This window comes from Ranitomeya variabilis, chromosome 3 (genome assembly GCF_051348905.1).
Source record: "Ranitomeya variabilis isolate aRanVar5 chromosome 3, aRanVar5.hap1, whole genome shotgun sequence".
In the NCBI taxonomy this organism is placed as follows: Eukaryota; Metazoa; Chordata; class Amphibia; order Anura; family Dendrobatidae; genus Ranitomeya; species Ranitomeya variabilis.
This window is the reverse complement of record NC_135234.1, coordinates 55,326,015-55,341,439: the sequence shown is the minus strand read 5'-3', so window position 1 is coordinate 55,341,439 and position 15,425 is coordinate 55,326,015. Positions and strand designations below refer to the sequence as shown.

The 15,425-nt window shown below is 38.5% G+C and overlaps 1 protein-coding gene across 6 annotated transcripts in view; it reads left to right on the top strand.

The window, feature by feature from the left end:
* ROBO1 (roundabout guidance receptor 1) overlaps window positions 1-15,425 on the top strand; it is a 1,469,611-nt gene that overhangs the window by 1,438,914 nt on the left and 15,272 nt on the right. For all 6 annotated transcript variants that reach the window (XM_077294071.1, XM_077294068.1, XM_077294069.1 and 3 more), the window contains 5 exons: window positions 188-295; window positions 1,108-1,252; window positions 2,179-2,424; window positions 4,191-4,597; window positions 7,251-7,394. In XM_077294071.1, the coding sequence (XP_077150186.1) occupies window positions 188-295; window positions 1,108-1,252; window positions 2,179-2,424; window positions 4,191-4,597; window positions 7,251-7,394 (1,050 nt within the window). The remainder of the gene's footprint in view (window positions 1-187; window positions 296-1,107; window positions 1,253-2,178; window positions 2,425-4,190; window positions 4,598-7,250; window positions 7,395-15,425) is intronic.

Here is a 15,425-nt window from a genome sequence, read left to right as displayed (position 1 = left end):
ATAACCTCTTTAAATGTTGACGCACATGGGCTTATTATGTCCATGCACATTCTCATCCATGTTGTCCATCTGTTGAACTATTTTATTAATATAATTGCTGTTGTTGTTATTATTGGTAACATTATTATGTTTACCTTGATTTTTTTAGTGTTTTTTTAATCAATTTTATTTTCATTTGTTCTTTTAGATTATCGAGCCACGGATACTATGCCAGCCACTATACCTTACAACCAGTCCCATGATCAAAACACTGGTGGATCATACAACAGTTCAGATCGAGGAAGTAGCACATCAGGTAATTATAGCTGTGGATAATTAATCATATCTAGTTAAGAAAATAAGTAAATGTGAAGAATTATATATATATATAATGTATGTACATATATATATATATATATATATATATATATATAACTGTAAAAAAGCAATAATTTTGTTTTCACTTTTTAATCTCATGTTCAAATGTAAAACTTAATAAGGAGTTGTATTTAAATATTAATCTCTCAGTAATATTTATTTTTTATGCCTGGCTAGAACCCAATGGTCTAGATTTTCTGATTTAATCTTTCTAGAATTCTTTGATGTTTTCTAAAACTGGACTTCTGAATGTTTTTTTTTTAATATAACTCATGTACGTTTCACTTCGCTGTGCTGGTTAAATCTTCTAATGTTTTCCCAAGTAAAAAAATTTAATTTAGCCTAAAACAATTTTTTGACAAGTACAGATGATGTATATTCAGTGACTTAATGCAACAGTGAAACATTAATAGATCATATCAAGATCATATTGTATTTTTGGTTGCAGCAATTAAATAGTAAAAAAAGCACTTGAGAAAATATGTCCACAGCTCATTTGTTTTAGATGATAATCTATAATGCAATTAATTGCTTGAGGAAGATCACTCTAAATGGTGTTGCTTGTAAATTTCATTTGTGACTTTAATGCGTTTTAGGTATTTACTAGCTATTAATTTAATGGATGTATCTTTTAGTAAATGATTACATGTATTATTAGAAAATGTTGCTTCTCTATAAATGGCAAATATATTTTGCAGATATACGGTAAGTATTATCTTAGTATATTATGTGGACGTCATTCTGTTTCAGGGAGTCAAGGTCATAAAAAGGGAACTCGAGCTCCTAAAGGATCTAAGCAGGCTGGCATGAACTGGGCTGATCTGTTACCACCACCTCCAGCTCATCCACCACCGCATGGGGCCAGTGAAGACTATACCTTGTCTGTAGATGATGGGTAAGGCCATCTTCTTACTTATTTCTCTGATTTTTGTGTCTGTGGGACTTTATGGCTGTAGGAGATCAGTATGATTCGGTGCCTTGCTATAAGTAACAGACAGAATCCAGCTCCAGTCCAGAATCCTTATTTCAGGATGGTCCATTCAGACTCTGGTTTTAAATAGAGATGAGCACAAAGATTTGCAGTACCTACTTCTGACCTCTGGTTTAGTCCAGTGTTGCAGCCGGACTCCCTTCTATGGCCAGCATCTCCCGGGTACCTCTTTTACTTCCTAGATCTTGCGATGACATGACGTTGCGTGAGGGTTAGACAGTTGTGCCACAAGGTCATGCCGTCGTAGGTCCTAGGAAGTGAACTAAGCACCCAGGAGATACAGGGCCAAAGGTGCTGACTGCAGAAATGAAGTCAAGCTGTGACAAAGGACTAGATCAGAGGTTGGAACTGGGTATTCTATATATTTTTGCTCTTCTTTAGCTTTAAGCAATTTTCTAGTTTTTGTCAGCCTAAAATCTTAGCTACAAGCTTCATTCTTTACGTAGTGGTAAAAGAAGCTCAGATTCTGCTAGAACCACAGCACGGATTTCATTAGACAATCTACTGTACATTACACTTGGCTTATGTGTTTTTATGGTACCCCTAGTTACATCTTAAGTGGGTTGTGCAATACATAGAAATATATTTTTAAAAGGGCACAAACTGGTTGAAAATAAAAGAAGAAATAGTCACATTCCGATGCATACCCGGTCCCTGCTAGTCTCTACTTCCTGGTCCTATTTCGGCCTATCAGAAACTGCAGACAACTCCTGTTTATCCAGTTATTAAGGATAGATTGTCAATATGAAAACTCCTATCAGGCAATTAATTAATAAGTAGACATGACTCTTTTCTACGTGAACCTTTGTTTTTGCCATTGAAATTGAAAGGTATGACAGAGAACTGCCATGTCCAATGCCACCAACAAGAATGTATCTCCAACAAGATGAGTTAGAAGAAGAAGACGAACGAGGTCCTACACCGCCAATACGAGGAGCTGCCTCTTCTCCAGCGGCTGTGTCCTATAGCCACCAGTCCACAGCTACTCTTACCCCATCACCTCAGGAGGAACTCCAGCCAATGCTTCAAGATTGTCAGGAAGATTTAGTTCTAGCTCAACATCAACTTGAGAGAAGGTAATATCAGAAACACAGATCCACCTGTAGCCATAACTCACCTTGAGTATACCAGTATCAGAAATTAAAACTCATATATTAACCATAACAGGGACCAGAAATGACAAGGGAGGACCAAAATCATGTTATTCAGTGTCCTGTATGGACAATCCACAAATTATAGGAGGAGAATCTGCAAGAAGAACTCACAATGTTCTTCTCTTATTAATAAATTGAGTTTGCAGTTCGTTATAACTTTTATCAAATCATGGCACCCTAGGGAGTTATGCAAAAAAAAAACCATGCTACATCTTCATTTTCTAGATACTCTACATATGTTCCTCATTTATGCATAATGAGGCAAAATACCTACTATTTTTTTTGAGAAAGGTATTACTAATTGCTATGATATAAGGGTGAAATTATGGTTTTCAATTTTAAAGACTTTCTGGCACATATCATGTTAAATATTTTTGGCACCAAGTATTTTTTTACTATAGAATTGTGCACATGTGCACCATTTGTTCTGTTTTTATTCTATTGTAACCTTACTATGAGAATACAAATGGGTAAATGTGTAAAAAAAAAAAAAAAGAATATTATTTAAATGGACACACAGTATTTTTTTGCCGTTAGGTGGTTTCTATAACCGTTATGCATTGATTTGTGTTAACACAAGAACAATGCATGTGTGTATGATAAAATGTTGCTCCTTGCATAACTTGAAGGGGTTTTGTGGCACAAGAGAAATTTTTGCCTTGAAAATGAGCAGCTAATCCTAGTTTTAGACTCTTGTTCTACCTCATATGGAAGTACCATGCCTTATGTAAGTGATGTATGTTTCTGCTTCCATAATCCATGATTAAGAACAAAGTTATGCCTGAAATGCATAGGATAATGCTGTAATTGCAGTTTGGATAGTGCCTAGAACATTTATAACTTGCTTAACGGGAACATGTTATGCCCCCAAATGATACTAACCTGCAGTTATGGGGTCAATCTGCAAGTTACAAGCGTTCTAACGGTGCCTGGCTTCCCCACTGAAAGCACAGCTACCAGGAGGAAATAAACGTTATTTCTCCGGGCAGCCGATGACTTTCAGTCATAGAGATGTACCCAGAATGGCTCCGTCAATGATCAGTATACAGTGAGTGGCGGCATTAAGCACTGCCTGGCACATTGACTGACAGCTGAGCACTAATACACTGCAGTGGTGGCTGTTAATCAATGTGCTGGGGCGTGCTTAAAGCCACCACTCACTGTATACTGATCATTGACTGACTGAAGCCTCTCTGGGCACGTCTCTGTAACTGAAAGCCAGCAGCTACTAGGACAAATAAAGTTCATTTCCTCCCAGTAGCTGGGTTTTCAGTGCATGCAGCTTTAGAATGCTAGTAACCTGCAGATTAACCCCCAGGTCTGCAGGTTAATAGCGTTTTGGGACATTACATATTCCCTTTAAATAAAAATTCTGAAAACATTTTGTCTGTGCTGGCTGGAAAATGTGATGTTTTTCTATGGTCACTCCTTGTGTCTGCAGATTATTGATTTGTGTGTAACTCCCATCTATTTCCAGCACTAGTAGCTGGTCATCTGACCCCAAGTATAAGATTTCCATATTTGCTGACACGTGTCGACCATCTTATCATCCACTTCTCTAGATGTTCTATTACACACTGTCAAGATTTGTAGGCATTTCTCTTAAGTTTGGAAAATCCCTTTAATATTGTCTAATACTACAACATAAGGGAGAATAGGACATTAAATTAACTTTATTTAATCCACAGACGACATCAAATAAGTCCTCCTCCACCACCAAGACCTATATCGCCGCCTCACACGTATGGATACATTTCTGGACCAATAGTGTCTGATATGGATACAGATGTTCCAGAAGAAGAAGGGGATGAAATGGATATGGAAGTGACAAAGATGCAAAGCCGCAGACTTCTATTACGTGGCTTAGGGCAGACTCCCGCCTCTAGTGTTGGAGACTTAGAAAGTTCTGTCACTGGCTCGATGATCAATGGATGGGGTTCTGCCTCTGAGGAGGACAATGTCTCTAGCGGGAGATCGAGCGTCAGCTCTTCGGACGGCTCTTTTTTCACTGATGCCGATTTTGCACAGGCTGTTGCAGCCGCTGCAGAATATGCAGGACTGAAAGTAGCAAGACACCAAATGCAGGAAGCAGCAGGTGATAAACTTATGTCTACTTCCCTAAAAAAATATTTGTCCTCTTCTTGATGTCTTCTGTTTTTGCACATTTGTTTTTGCCTGTTTAAGTTTTAGAGGGTGATTGAAAAATGTCAAGGAGGAACTTGCATTGCTATTTTTATTTGTTTTACATGTTTACTGGTTCGTTCATTTAGTTTACACAATATATTTTATAGTTGGATTATGAAAATGATTTTTTTTAATTCCCCCAAAACATAGTAATGACCACCAAGGACCTAAACAGTTAAATGTAAAATTGCACAAACATTTTAGAATTATCAATAACTAAAAACACCAAATCAACTAAATTGTAGTATTTGCTTTTTCTTATATGGTTTTACCTTGAAGTACGAATATTTTTATGCTGCTCCACTCAATAAATTTACATAACTTCAAAATTTACCCAATTACCCAATACGCAAAGCTGCACAGCACTTCAAACATATACCTGGCAGCTATGATAGGAAATGTACTTATTAATGTCAAAAACTTACACATAAGATTCAGTAAGTGGGAGGCATTATATCATCTTAGCTTTTAAGTGCTTACTGTGTATTTAGTCTTATCTGTGCACTTATCCTTACGTGGGCGTTCAGTATTGCCGGTTTCTTAGCCATTATTGGTTTACTTTTACAGTTGCTACCGGACCCCCTAGATCTTCATTATAATGTGCCCCATATGCTATCATTATGATAATGATGTACTTTGTACGCGCTGTCACATACTTACATATAAAAGTAAACTTTTCACACTGTACATGGTAGTTTATCTGCGGACAGTATGTTATGGAGCTGGATGGATCAAGCAGATAGATATATAGTTTTATAGGGAAAATATTAAGTATAAGGTGAAATTTATTGACCAACATCAAGAGTGGACTTAGGAGTCCAGTGGGAGGCCCTAGCCAATGAGTGACAATTTTCTTTGTATTGGTGGGCATGTAGAGATAGCCTTCAGCCACTACTGGACTTATAACGCACAGATAGATGAGAGATTTCAGCAAGTTAACTCGGTTGTGTGGTGATAAATTACTGATCGGTGGTGGTCTGACCTCATGGACCTGTACTGATCAGCAGAACGGGGAATTTTTAATCTGTGACTGGGCTATTTTATCCTTGTAACAAGATGGAATGGCAAGATGGACACGCTCCGGTTATTCTTTATTTGGACTGTTGGAAAAAGCCTCGGCAACCATGTAAGTAATGAATAGAGTAGCAGTCGAGCATGCGCACTGCTGCTCCATTCTAACATGGGTAGAAGTGCCCCATTCTGCCAATTGGTGTGACTCCCAATAGGCGGACCCCCACTGACCAATAAGTTATCACTTATCCTGTACGTAGATGATTATTTGTTGTCACCTGATATCTACTTTAAGTGCATTGACTGGCAAAGATCAGAGGCATCAGTGTAGCGGTTGTCGAAAAAGAAGAAACTTGCTGTTGCATTAAAAAAATTAGTGATGGTACGGCCAATTTCACACATCCGTGAAACATGGACCAATCTCGCCTTGAAAGACCCAGTTTGACCTGCTTCTTAAAAGCCCATACATTAGTTGACTTTTGTTAATGGACCCAGTGGTTAGGCTAGGTCTTCTGATGCAAGAACAATCTGCGTTTCGTGAATATGTGAAATTGGCCTTAGAATGATCAGTATTGAGTTACAGTATAAATATACTTACAATAAATAATAATCTGCCCTATTTCCTGACCACTTGACTCGATAGAGGAAATTAATGGCTTAGAGGGATCCTGTATCAGCCAGAGTGGAGAGCAGTCATAGAGCCTCACTTATATATACATTCAGGCTTCAGAAAAACTGTGGAATGTGCCATGTCCCCAGTGGTGGCCCTGCAGGAGAATTAAGCCACTTTTTTTCAGATTTTACTAAACGTCGATACCTGGTTGGCTAATTGATGAGGGAATCTTACAACAAACAGGTATTTTCCAATTGTGACAACCCAAGGGAATCTGTCAGCAAGTTTAAACCACTTAACTTTTGATATGTTCATATAGGTCACAGGAAGGTATCAATGTATTTATCTTTCAACTTACTGTCCATTACGTTATTCTGGAAAAATCAACAATATTAATATGCAAATGAAGTGGGTAGGACAAAGCACCTAACAAAAGTCTGCCTTCCTAGGACATTTCCTTTTTTAGCGTTGCTAGATGATGTCAGGTAGGGCAGGGAAACTTGCTTCTGCTCACATCGCTGCGGTCCTTGCGCCTGCATTGTAAAGTGCCCTTCCGAGGGCATTAGGCCCAGTGTACTAGTGTGCATGTGCCGGCCATCCATAATGTAGACCCGCAGGTGCAAGTCGATTTGAAATGTCTCAAGATTTCCTGCCCAGCGCTTGACATTGGCGCTAAGGATGTAAATGACCTAATTTTCGTTAGGTGCTCTGGGTTGGACAAAGCACCTAACACCTCATTTGCATAGTGATAACATTGTGAATTTCTCTGGATTAATGCAATGCACAGCAAATATCAAGGTATTAAAGTGGGTTAAGCTTGCTAATAGATTAACTTTACTAAACCTTTTATGGAATGCACTACCAATAACAGGTATAAAGCATCACATATAGAAATGAGTACTAATTATACGATAATAAATTGACTGTTCTCATTTGTCAGGCCGAAGACATTTTCACTGCCCCAGACCTACAAGCCCGGTGTCAACGGATAGTAACATGAGCACTGCCGTCATGCAGAAAAGCCGCCCAGCCAAAAAACAGAAACACCAGCAAGGACATCTACGGAAAGATGTCTACACAGATGGTGAGACTCATTTAAATACAACACAATTAGGCTTTTATTACGGCTCTGTCATTTCAATGCATATGGCATGAATGTAGTCTTTCTCCTTTTTTTTCTAAGTTTCTTGCTTTTTTTTAGATTTAATTTATTTTTAATGTCTTTTAGAACTTTTTATTATGTTAATGAATCATTTTAAGCTGCCATTATATGGCACCACTTTGTAGTATTATTCTCTTGAGACGAAAAAGTCTAATGGTTCATTTTTTTTACTTGTAGTGATATGGTAAAAGAAGTGTGATACCTTATTTGTTCTTCTACTAGAAGACACCGTGAAAAACACATAGGGCCGATTCATCAAGACTAGTATAGCTCACGCTCGAGCTGCGCCAGTCATCACAGAGTACACCGCATGTAATTCATTAAGAGGCCCACTGAATTTGGCTACTCTTTTAAGTACGCTCTGCCGTAAATGCTACTCTGGTTGGGGACTGAAGTAGCATTACTAGCGTAGAAAATGCCGGCACACTTGATGAATTTAATGAGGAGAGTCCCTGTCCAAAGTGGCTTGAAGACATCACAAAATTTTCTTGCAACTCTTTGTTGTGCAAGAATGTTACAACTTGTCTAAGTTTTTATTTCATGCTTGTGGCGTAAAAGCTGTGATAAATCGGCCCCTATAGAGTTTCTCAACACAGACATTGTGATTTTTTTTTTTATGAATAATGTTAACTTTCAGTATTTCCATAAAATATGTACCGAAATCTACAAAACTACAAAATTCCTCCTTTGGATTCTACCAATGTAGAACAGGACATTAAGGAGGTGTTTAGCATTAATACTTATCCATATCTATGAGTGATGGAGCATTGGAAACTAGACATGAGCATAAAGATACAGTTATATGAAAAAGTTTGGGCACCCCTATTAATCTTAAGCTTAATGTTTTATGTTTTTTTTGCAACAGCTATTTCAGTTTCATATATCTAATAACTGTTGGACACAGTAATGTTTCTGCCTTGAAATGAGGTTTATTGTACTAACAGAAAATGTGCAATCTGCATTCAAACAAAATTTGACAGGTGCATAATTATGGGCACCCTTATCATTTTCTTGTTTTAAATACTCCTACCTACTTTTTACTGACTTACTATAGCACTTTTTTTGGTTTTGTAACCTCATTGAGCTTTGAACTTCATAGCCAGGTGTATGCAATCATGAGAAAAGCTACTTAAAGTGGCCACTTGCAAATTGTTCTCCTGTTTGAATCTCATCTGAAGAATGGCATCATGGGCTCCTCAAAACAACTGTCAAATGATCTGAAAACAAAGATTATTCAACATAGTTGTTCAGGGGAAGGATACAAAAAGCTGTCTAAGAGATTTAACCTGTCAATTTCCACTGTGAGGAACATAGTAAGGAAATGGAAGAATACAGGTACAGTTCTTGTTAAGGCCAGAAGTGGCAGGCCAAGAAAAACATCAGAAAGGCAGAGAAGAAGAATGGTGAGATCAGTCAAGGACAATCCTAAGACCAAATCTAGAGAGCTGCAGCATCAACTTGCTGCAGATGGTGTCACTGTGCATCGGTCAACTATACAACGCACTTTGCACAAGGAGAAGCTGTATGGGAGAGTGATGCGAAAGAAGCCGTTTCTGCAAGCACGCCACAAACAGAGTCGGCTGAGGTATGCAAAAGCACATTTGGAGAAGCCAATTTCTTTTTGGAAGACGGTCCTGTGGACTGATGAAACCAAGATTGAGTTGTTTGGTCATACAAAAATGCGTTATGCATGGCGGCCAAAAAACACAGCATTCCAAGAAAACACTTGCTACCCACAGTAAAATTTGGTGGAGTTTCCATCATGCTTTGGGGCTGTGTGGCCAATGCCGGCACCGGGAATCTTGTTAAAGTTGAGGGACACATGGATTCCTCTCAGTATCAGCAGATTCTTGACAATAATGTTCATGAATCAGTGACAAAGTTGAAGTTATGCAGGGGATGGATCTTTCAGCAAGACGATGATCCAAAACACCGCTCCAAATCTACTCAGGCATTCATGCAGAGGAACAATTACACTGTTCTGAAATGGCCATCCCAGTCCCCAGACCTGAATATCATTGAACATCTGTGGGATCATTTGAAGAGGGCTGTCCATGCTCGGCGACCATCAAACTTAACTGAACTGGAATTGTTTTGTAAAGAGGAATGGTCAAAAGTACCTTCATCCAGGATCCAAGAACTCATTAAAAGCTACAGGAAGCGACTAGAGGCTGTTATTTTTGCAAAAGGAGGATCTACTAAATATTAATGTCACTTTTCTGGTGAGGTGCCCATACTTATGCACCTGTCAAATTTTGTTTGAATGCAGATTGCACATTTTCTGTTAGTACAATAAACCTCATTTCAAGGCAGAAACATTACTGAGTCCATCAGTTATTAGATATATGAAACTGAAATAGCTGTTGCAAAAAAAACAATTTTTATAAAACATTAAGCTTAAGATTAATAGGGGTGCCCAAACTTTTTCATATAACTGTACACACTATCCAGGTCCAAGCGTTTCTTCTGTGGCAGCTGGACCAGTACGTGGCAAACTTCCTTGGCTGCTACTCAAATTACTAAGTCCTAGCCACCTCTTGTGACTCTTAGACCTCAGTGAAGTCATGATGTCATGGAACAGTGTACATAATGACATGTTATATACCTATTGACCTCGCAGAACATCATGTCGTTTTGGTAGCTGAGTAATTGCAAAAGATGACCAGGATTCTGGCATTCCAATGCCAGGAGGGGAGGATTTCGCTTATCACCAAAATGGATGCTGTACCGGGGTAGTGAGAATCGTTTTGCTCATTTCTACTGGAAACCCCAATGACTGATATTAGCCTGGTCCTAATTTCCTTATTACTTTTCATTCGCACACTCACATTGAACTTGTGTGAAGTGACCATCGACCATTTGTGTTGCCAATACATACAAGTCTTAGTTATGAGGGAATCACCAAACAAGCACACCTTCATATTGGATTGGGTAATTGCAGAAGGACCATATTTCTTGGAGAGCCCTCTTGTTGTTGAGATACCCAGAAACAAATACAATTTACTAGCAACATCTTTTTATCCTCCACCACTAAAGAATATACGGAAAAATGAACTCCTTTATTACTATAAATCACCAGAAAATGAACTATTAACTCTTTCACCAACCAGGAACACCAAGCATTTTGAAAAAAACAAAACAAGACAAAACGTTATTAAAATGACAACAGTGGATTTGTTCTTTACCGGTTGCTCAGGATCCTATTTCTGTATAACTGTCCTTGCTTGAACTGTAGGTTTGCAATTAAAAGCAAATCGCTTGTAAGATTTTTCTTATAGGGACTATCCACCTTTAAGAGCATGTTTTTACTTAAATATAGGTCTTTGAGGCTAAAAATAATTTTAGTTGTTCGGTTTTATATAAAATTTTATAGTCTCTCTATTGCTGGCAGCAAAGTGAGCTAACTGTGAACTTGTAAGCCGGCCTGTTTGGTGCTCTGAAGTCTGACAGAAGAGTTTGTAAGACCAGGGTCAGACGGCCGTCGATTCTCTCATGCGAGAGAATAGGGCCGATTATGCTAATGATGCTTTGCTATGTCATAGCTTGACCCAAGTGTTAGCTTACTGTGCCCTGATTCTCTCGCATAAGAGAATTATATCACAGGTGATGAGAAGATGGAGAACTTAATTTCTCCATCTTCTTCATTGTTTCCAGATGTCAGACTGAACTCACACACAGTTATAGACGTATATGGGTACACGTGATCTGAAAATCGGAGCCAATCGCAGCATGCCGAGTGCCGATTCAGCATGAAAAAAAAAATGCAGAACCGCACTGCACCATAGTTTAACATTGGCCCAAGTGCTATCCAAAAAAACATCGGAATTAACACAATTTCCAGAATCATTATTGCGACCACCATTTGTCACAAAAAACCATTATTGTCTCCCTTAAACTATGTTGTATCAACTCAAGAGAACCAAAGGAAGCTTTGTTTCATTATAAAATTAGTAAACTTTTATTTGTAATAAACACACTCTATAAAAACATTATAATTAAAAATACAAGCACATGATACGTAAACAACAGTGCATAAGACACAAAAGTGTAAGAAAAGACACCAGGACTAATGAAATGTCCCGCATAAATCATTGATTATATGTATCCATGAGTACAAAGACAGTAAAGTGCAAGCAAGATTTAAACCCCATATATTGCTCCAACAGAAGAGGATTTTCCTAAATCTCTATAGCCTCATGTGTGGTATTAAGTATATGGGTAGATATCCCAGGAAAAACCCTCAGCGTTTAGCAAGGGAGAAAGCTAGGCTTACGAGAAGCGAAACGCGCGTCGGGGTGCATGTTGGAGTGTCCCTGCATCAGGTGAGACAGGCTTACCCCATGCCCACCTTACAGGACCCTTGGACTTAGTATTTTCCATGGTCTTAAGGGTTACTGTTACTTATGACTATATTGCATGCTAAACGCTGAGGGTTTTTCCTTTGGTTCTCTTGAGTTGATACCAAAAAAACATCGGATAGCACTCGGCCTTGTTATAGGTTCGTGTGAGTGAGCCCTTACTCTTGTATCCATCTTTTTCTGAGCTCCAAGTAACTGATTGATAACCACAGATCACACTAATGTTGAATATGCAGGAAAAAATAGAGCATGTTAAAGCCAAACATTGCAATTTTTTTTAAAAATAAAACCCCAATTGCAAACATTATTTTTAGCCACAAACCCATGTATTTGGATAACCCCTTTAAACTCACATGTTATGGCTCCTGGTGGATAAGCAAAGCATATTACATGATATTGCATTGCAACTTACATATTTCTGCTTTCTGCCCTACCTGTGCAAGTTCTCTTATTCTTAAAAGTGACCATATGTTAGTAATGATGGTAAAATACTGCAAGGCAATGTGATTATTTCAATTGCAAATATCAAGATACCAGAGTTCAGAAGGAAACCAAGAAGTAATATTACACAGAGAAGGGGACAAGATTCTTATTGGTCTAGCATTATTACTGCTATTCTTTTTCTACAAATCTCTTTGTTTTAGGCTGCAGTAGAAAGTAGAAGCCATTAGGCCATCTTATTTATTCTATTATTCACACCGTTCAAGATATTCTCTAGAAAAATGCACAATGGGACAATTATGAGAATTGTCTGTGGATTATGCTTATATCTATCCCAGAGCAATTAGTCCATTATCTAGTATAGACGCCAGCTTTTAAATGCATATATTATATAAAATCTATCTATAGATCACATAATGATGAATTATTTTAATTTTACTAATGATGGACGGCTGCTGTGAGCCACAGTATTTTCAGAAGGGCTCTTATTGGCAATCAATACACTTTAGTTGCTGACACTAAATATCACTTCTATTGATTCAGAGATCTAAAAGCAATTATTTGGAAATATTTTATTTTCTAAGCTGGAGCAAATATACGGTATATCCCCTGAAACATGTACTTAAACTTAAAGGGGTATTTTCAAGTTTAGAAATTATCTCTGACCACTGAGACCCCCATAAATCCAGAAGAGAACTCGGGCTCTAGAGAGCCATGTGTTAATGGAGTGGTGCTTCATCATGATGCACACTGTCCTTCATTTATTCTGAATGGGACCCTGTGGATAACCAAATGCTGATCTTGGCTACTCTTTGGCACTCCCATAAGAATCAATAAAGTGGTAGGGCACAAAATACAACACCGCTCCATTCACACAGGGCTCTCGAGAGCCCTGGTTTCCTGCACCGATGGAAGTCCCAGCATTCAGTAATAACTACCAAACATGAGAATACCTTTTTCACTTTTGGGGACAGTGGCAATTCCTTCTATGCTCAGGATGCACAGCTCATATAATCATGATATTTTTCAGGTTAACTTCAGCCAGTTGAGATCAGCACCTTAGTGGTCACAGTGGAGCTATCAGTAGCGATCACATAACTTCAACATCCATTCAGTGCCCTCTCAATGCCTTGGTTCCCACTTCCAAAGAGGCCGGGGACCAAGAAACCTTTTCAAGTAATTTGATTTCATGGAAGTTTCAGGCAGTTTTAGCAAGGCCCAAGAGACTCGCGCCTTGCAGACTCCTTGAGAAATCTTGGAGGTCTACCCCATTTTTGGGAGCCTCCCAGATGTCCTGGAAGAATTTACAAGTATTTGCTGTAATAAAAAGCTTGAATGTGCTAATATAGAATAAGTAACAGAAACATGCCACTCCTTTTATTGACTGGTGCTCAAGTAGGGTCCCATCCAATGTAAAAACAATATAAAAGATCTTGGCACTTGTAGCAAATTAATGTGTTTTATTTACATGTGTAATCTACAATTCAATGCATAACCTTTCGGTCAGATTCTTAACCTTCATAAGATACACAGATTACTTTTAGACAAGGGTGAAGAAAATGAAACCATGTGCTCTGAGAATAGAGTGTTACCACTGGAGAAAAGCAATCCATGCATCTGGTGAAGGTCAAGGATTTTACCAAAATGTTATGCATTGTGGATTACACATGTAAATAAAACACATTCATTTTCAAGTTTCTACGAGCGCCAAGATCTTCTATATTGTTCTAATATAGAATATGACCTGATTCGTTTTCATGACATTTAGCTTTTAGCTGGACATTCTTTGTTAACAGGACAGGTTCCATTAGATCAGCTTATCTTTAATAAGCCCCAGTACGGCTTTTATATATATGTGCCAACTCTGAGTCTGAGGTACTTCTATAAAAGAAGAAACCCACCAAAGCCTCCCAGAAATCAACAATTCTAAGATGCGTTTTGTGCCGTGTCATCTCAGGCATGTAAAGGTGGCAGAAAATGGACAATGTATTGGGAGCGGAGAGATGTAATCTTCAAAAGGGGGCTTGTCTATGACTGAACACTTCACATGCTTCAAAACTTCAAAAAGATTGCCTGGACGCTAGACAGCTAAAGATGGCAGGCATGCTTTTACATTCATTAAATCACAGCCTAACAACCCAGTGTAATGTTTGATGATCCGGTGAGCTTTACGTCATATGTTAATGAGCATATGTAGCAAACCCGCTTTTGGCCATTGTAAAAGTACCTAAAAAAAATAGAAGTCACATTAAAGAAACCTCTGGGTCAAAAATATCCTACCGTTTTGTGTCTACAGCTCCTATGTATACCTATATTTGTCCATGGTTACAATACAAAGAAAAAACACAAAGATTGAGCTTGGTTTGAGTTGGTATACATGCAATACATAAATGCATGTTCACATGGGCCACAAAACATACGAAACCTACAAAAAAATGAGCAAAAACCCTGCTGTAACTAAATAAGTAAAGAGCAAAAGTGCATTTAAATAACACAGAGTTCTTAGTAATACTGTTTTTGATAAAAAAAAAATAGCTTAAAAGCCATCCCACCTCAACAAGGTGACTCTGATCGGAGTAGTAGACGGAGCATAGATAGTGCAGTCATACATGACAGGAGATGACACAAAACTTGCTTTCAATCTCTTACTAATAAACTGAGATTTACATTGACTGTCTCTGGTACTAATGCCCCTCACCTACCATGTGCCATATTTAAAACTGGCAAGGAAACACTGGAAAACAATAGCGGAATATAGGGTCTTATCCATCATGTAGTAATAGAGATAGGAGTCCAGGAATGTGCTCACCTGGTGTGGTTGTGTTACCACAACACTATATGAGCTCAGAAAAACAGCTGCTGCAGATCCAAGGACGGAATCCAGTGGAAATATGGAGAGAAGGATCTTTGAGGGCTGCCGAGGAGACCAGCGGGAAATACTGGTGTACAGGAGTAAGTTTCCAGGAGGCAATATAGATGAAAGACTGTTTTTATTGTCAACGCGTTTAGAAGTTCACATACTTCCAGGCTCATCATGAGACCACCTCTCCCCCCCAAGTCCAGCAGACCTTTCCCCTAGGCTCTTGGACTGGAGGGGTGAGGTGGTTTCAGAGGTGTCCTTGGCAGGTTATCAAAGATTTGTCTCTCCATTTTT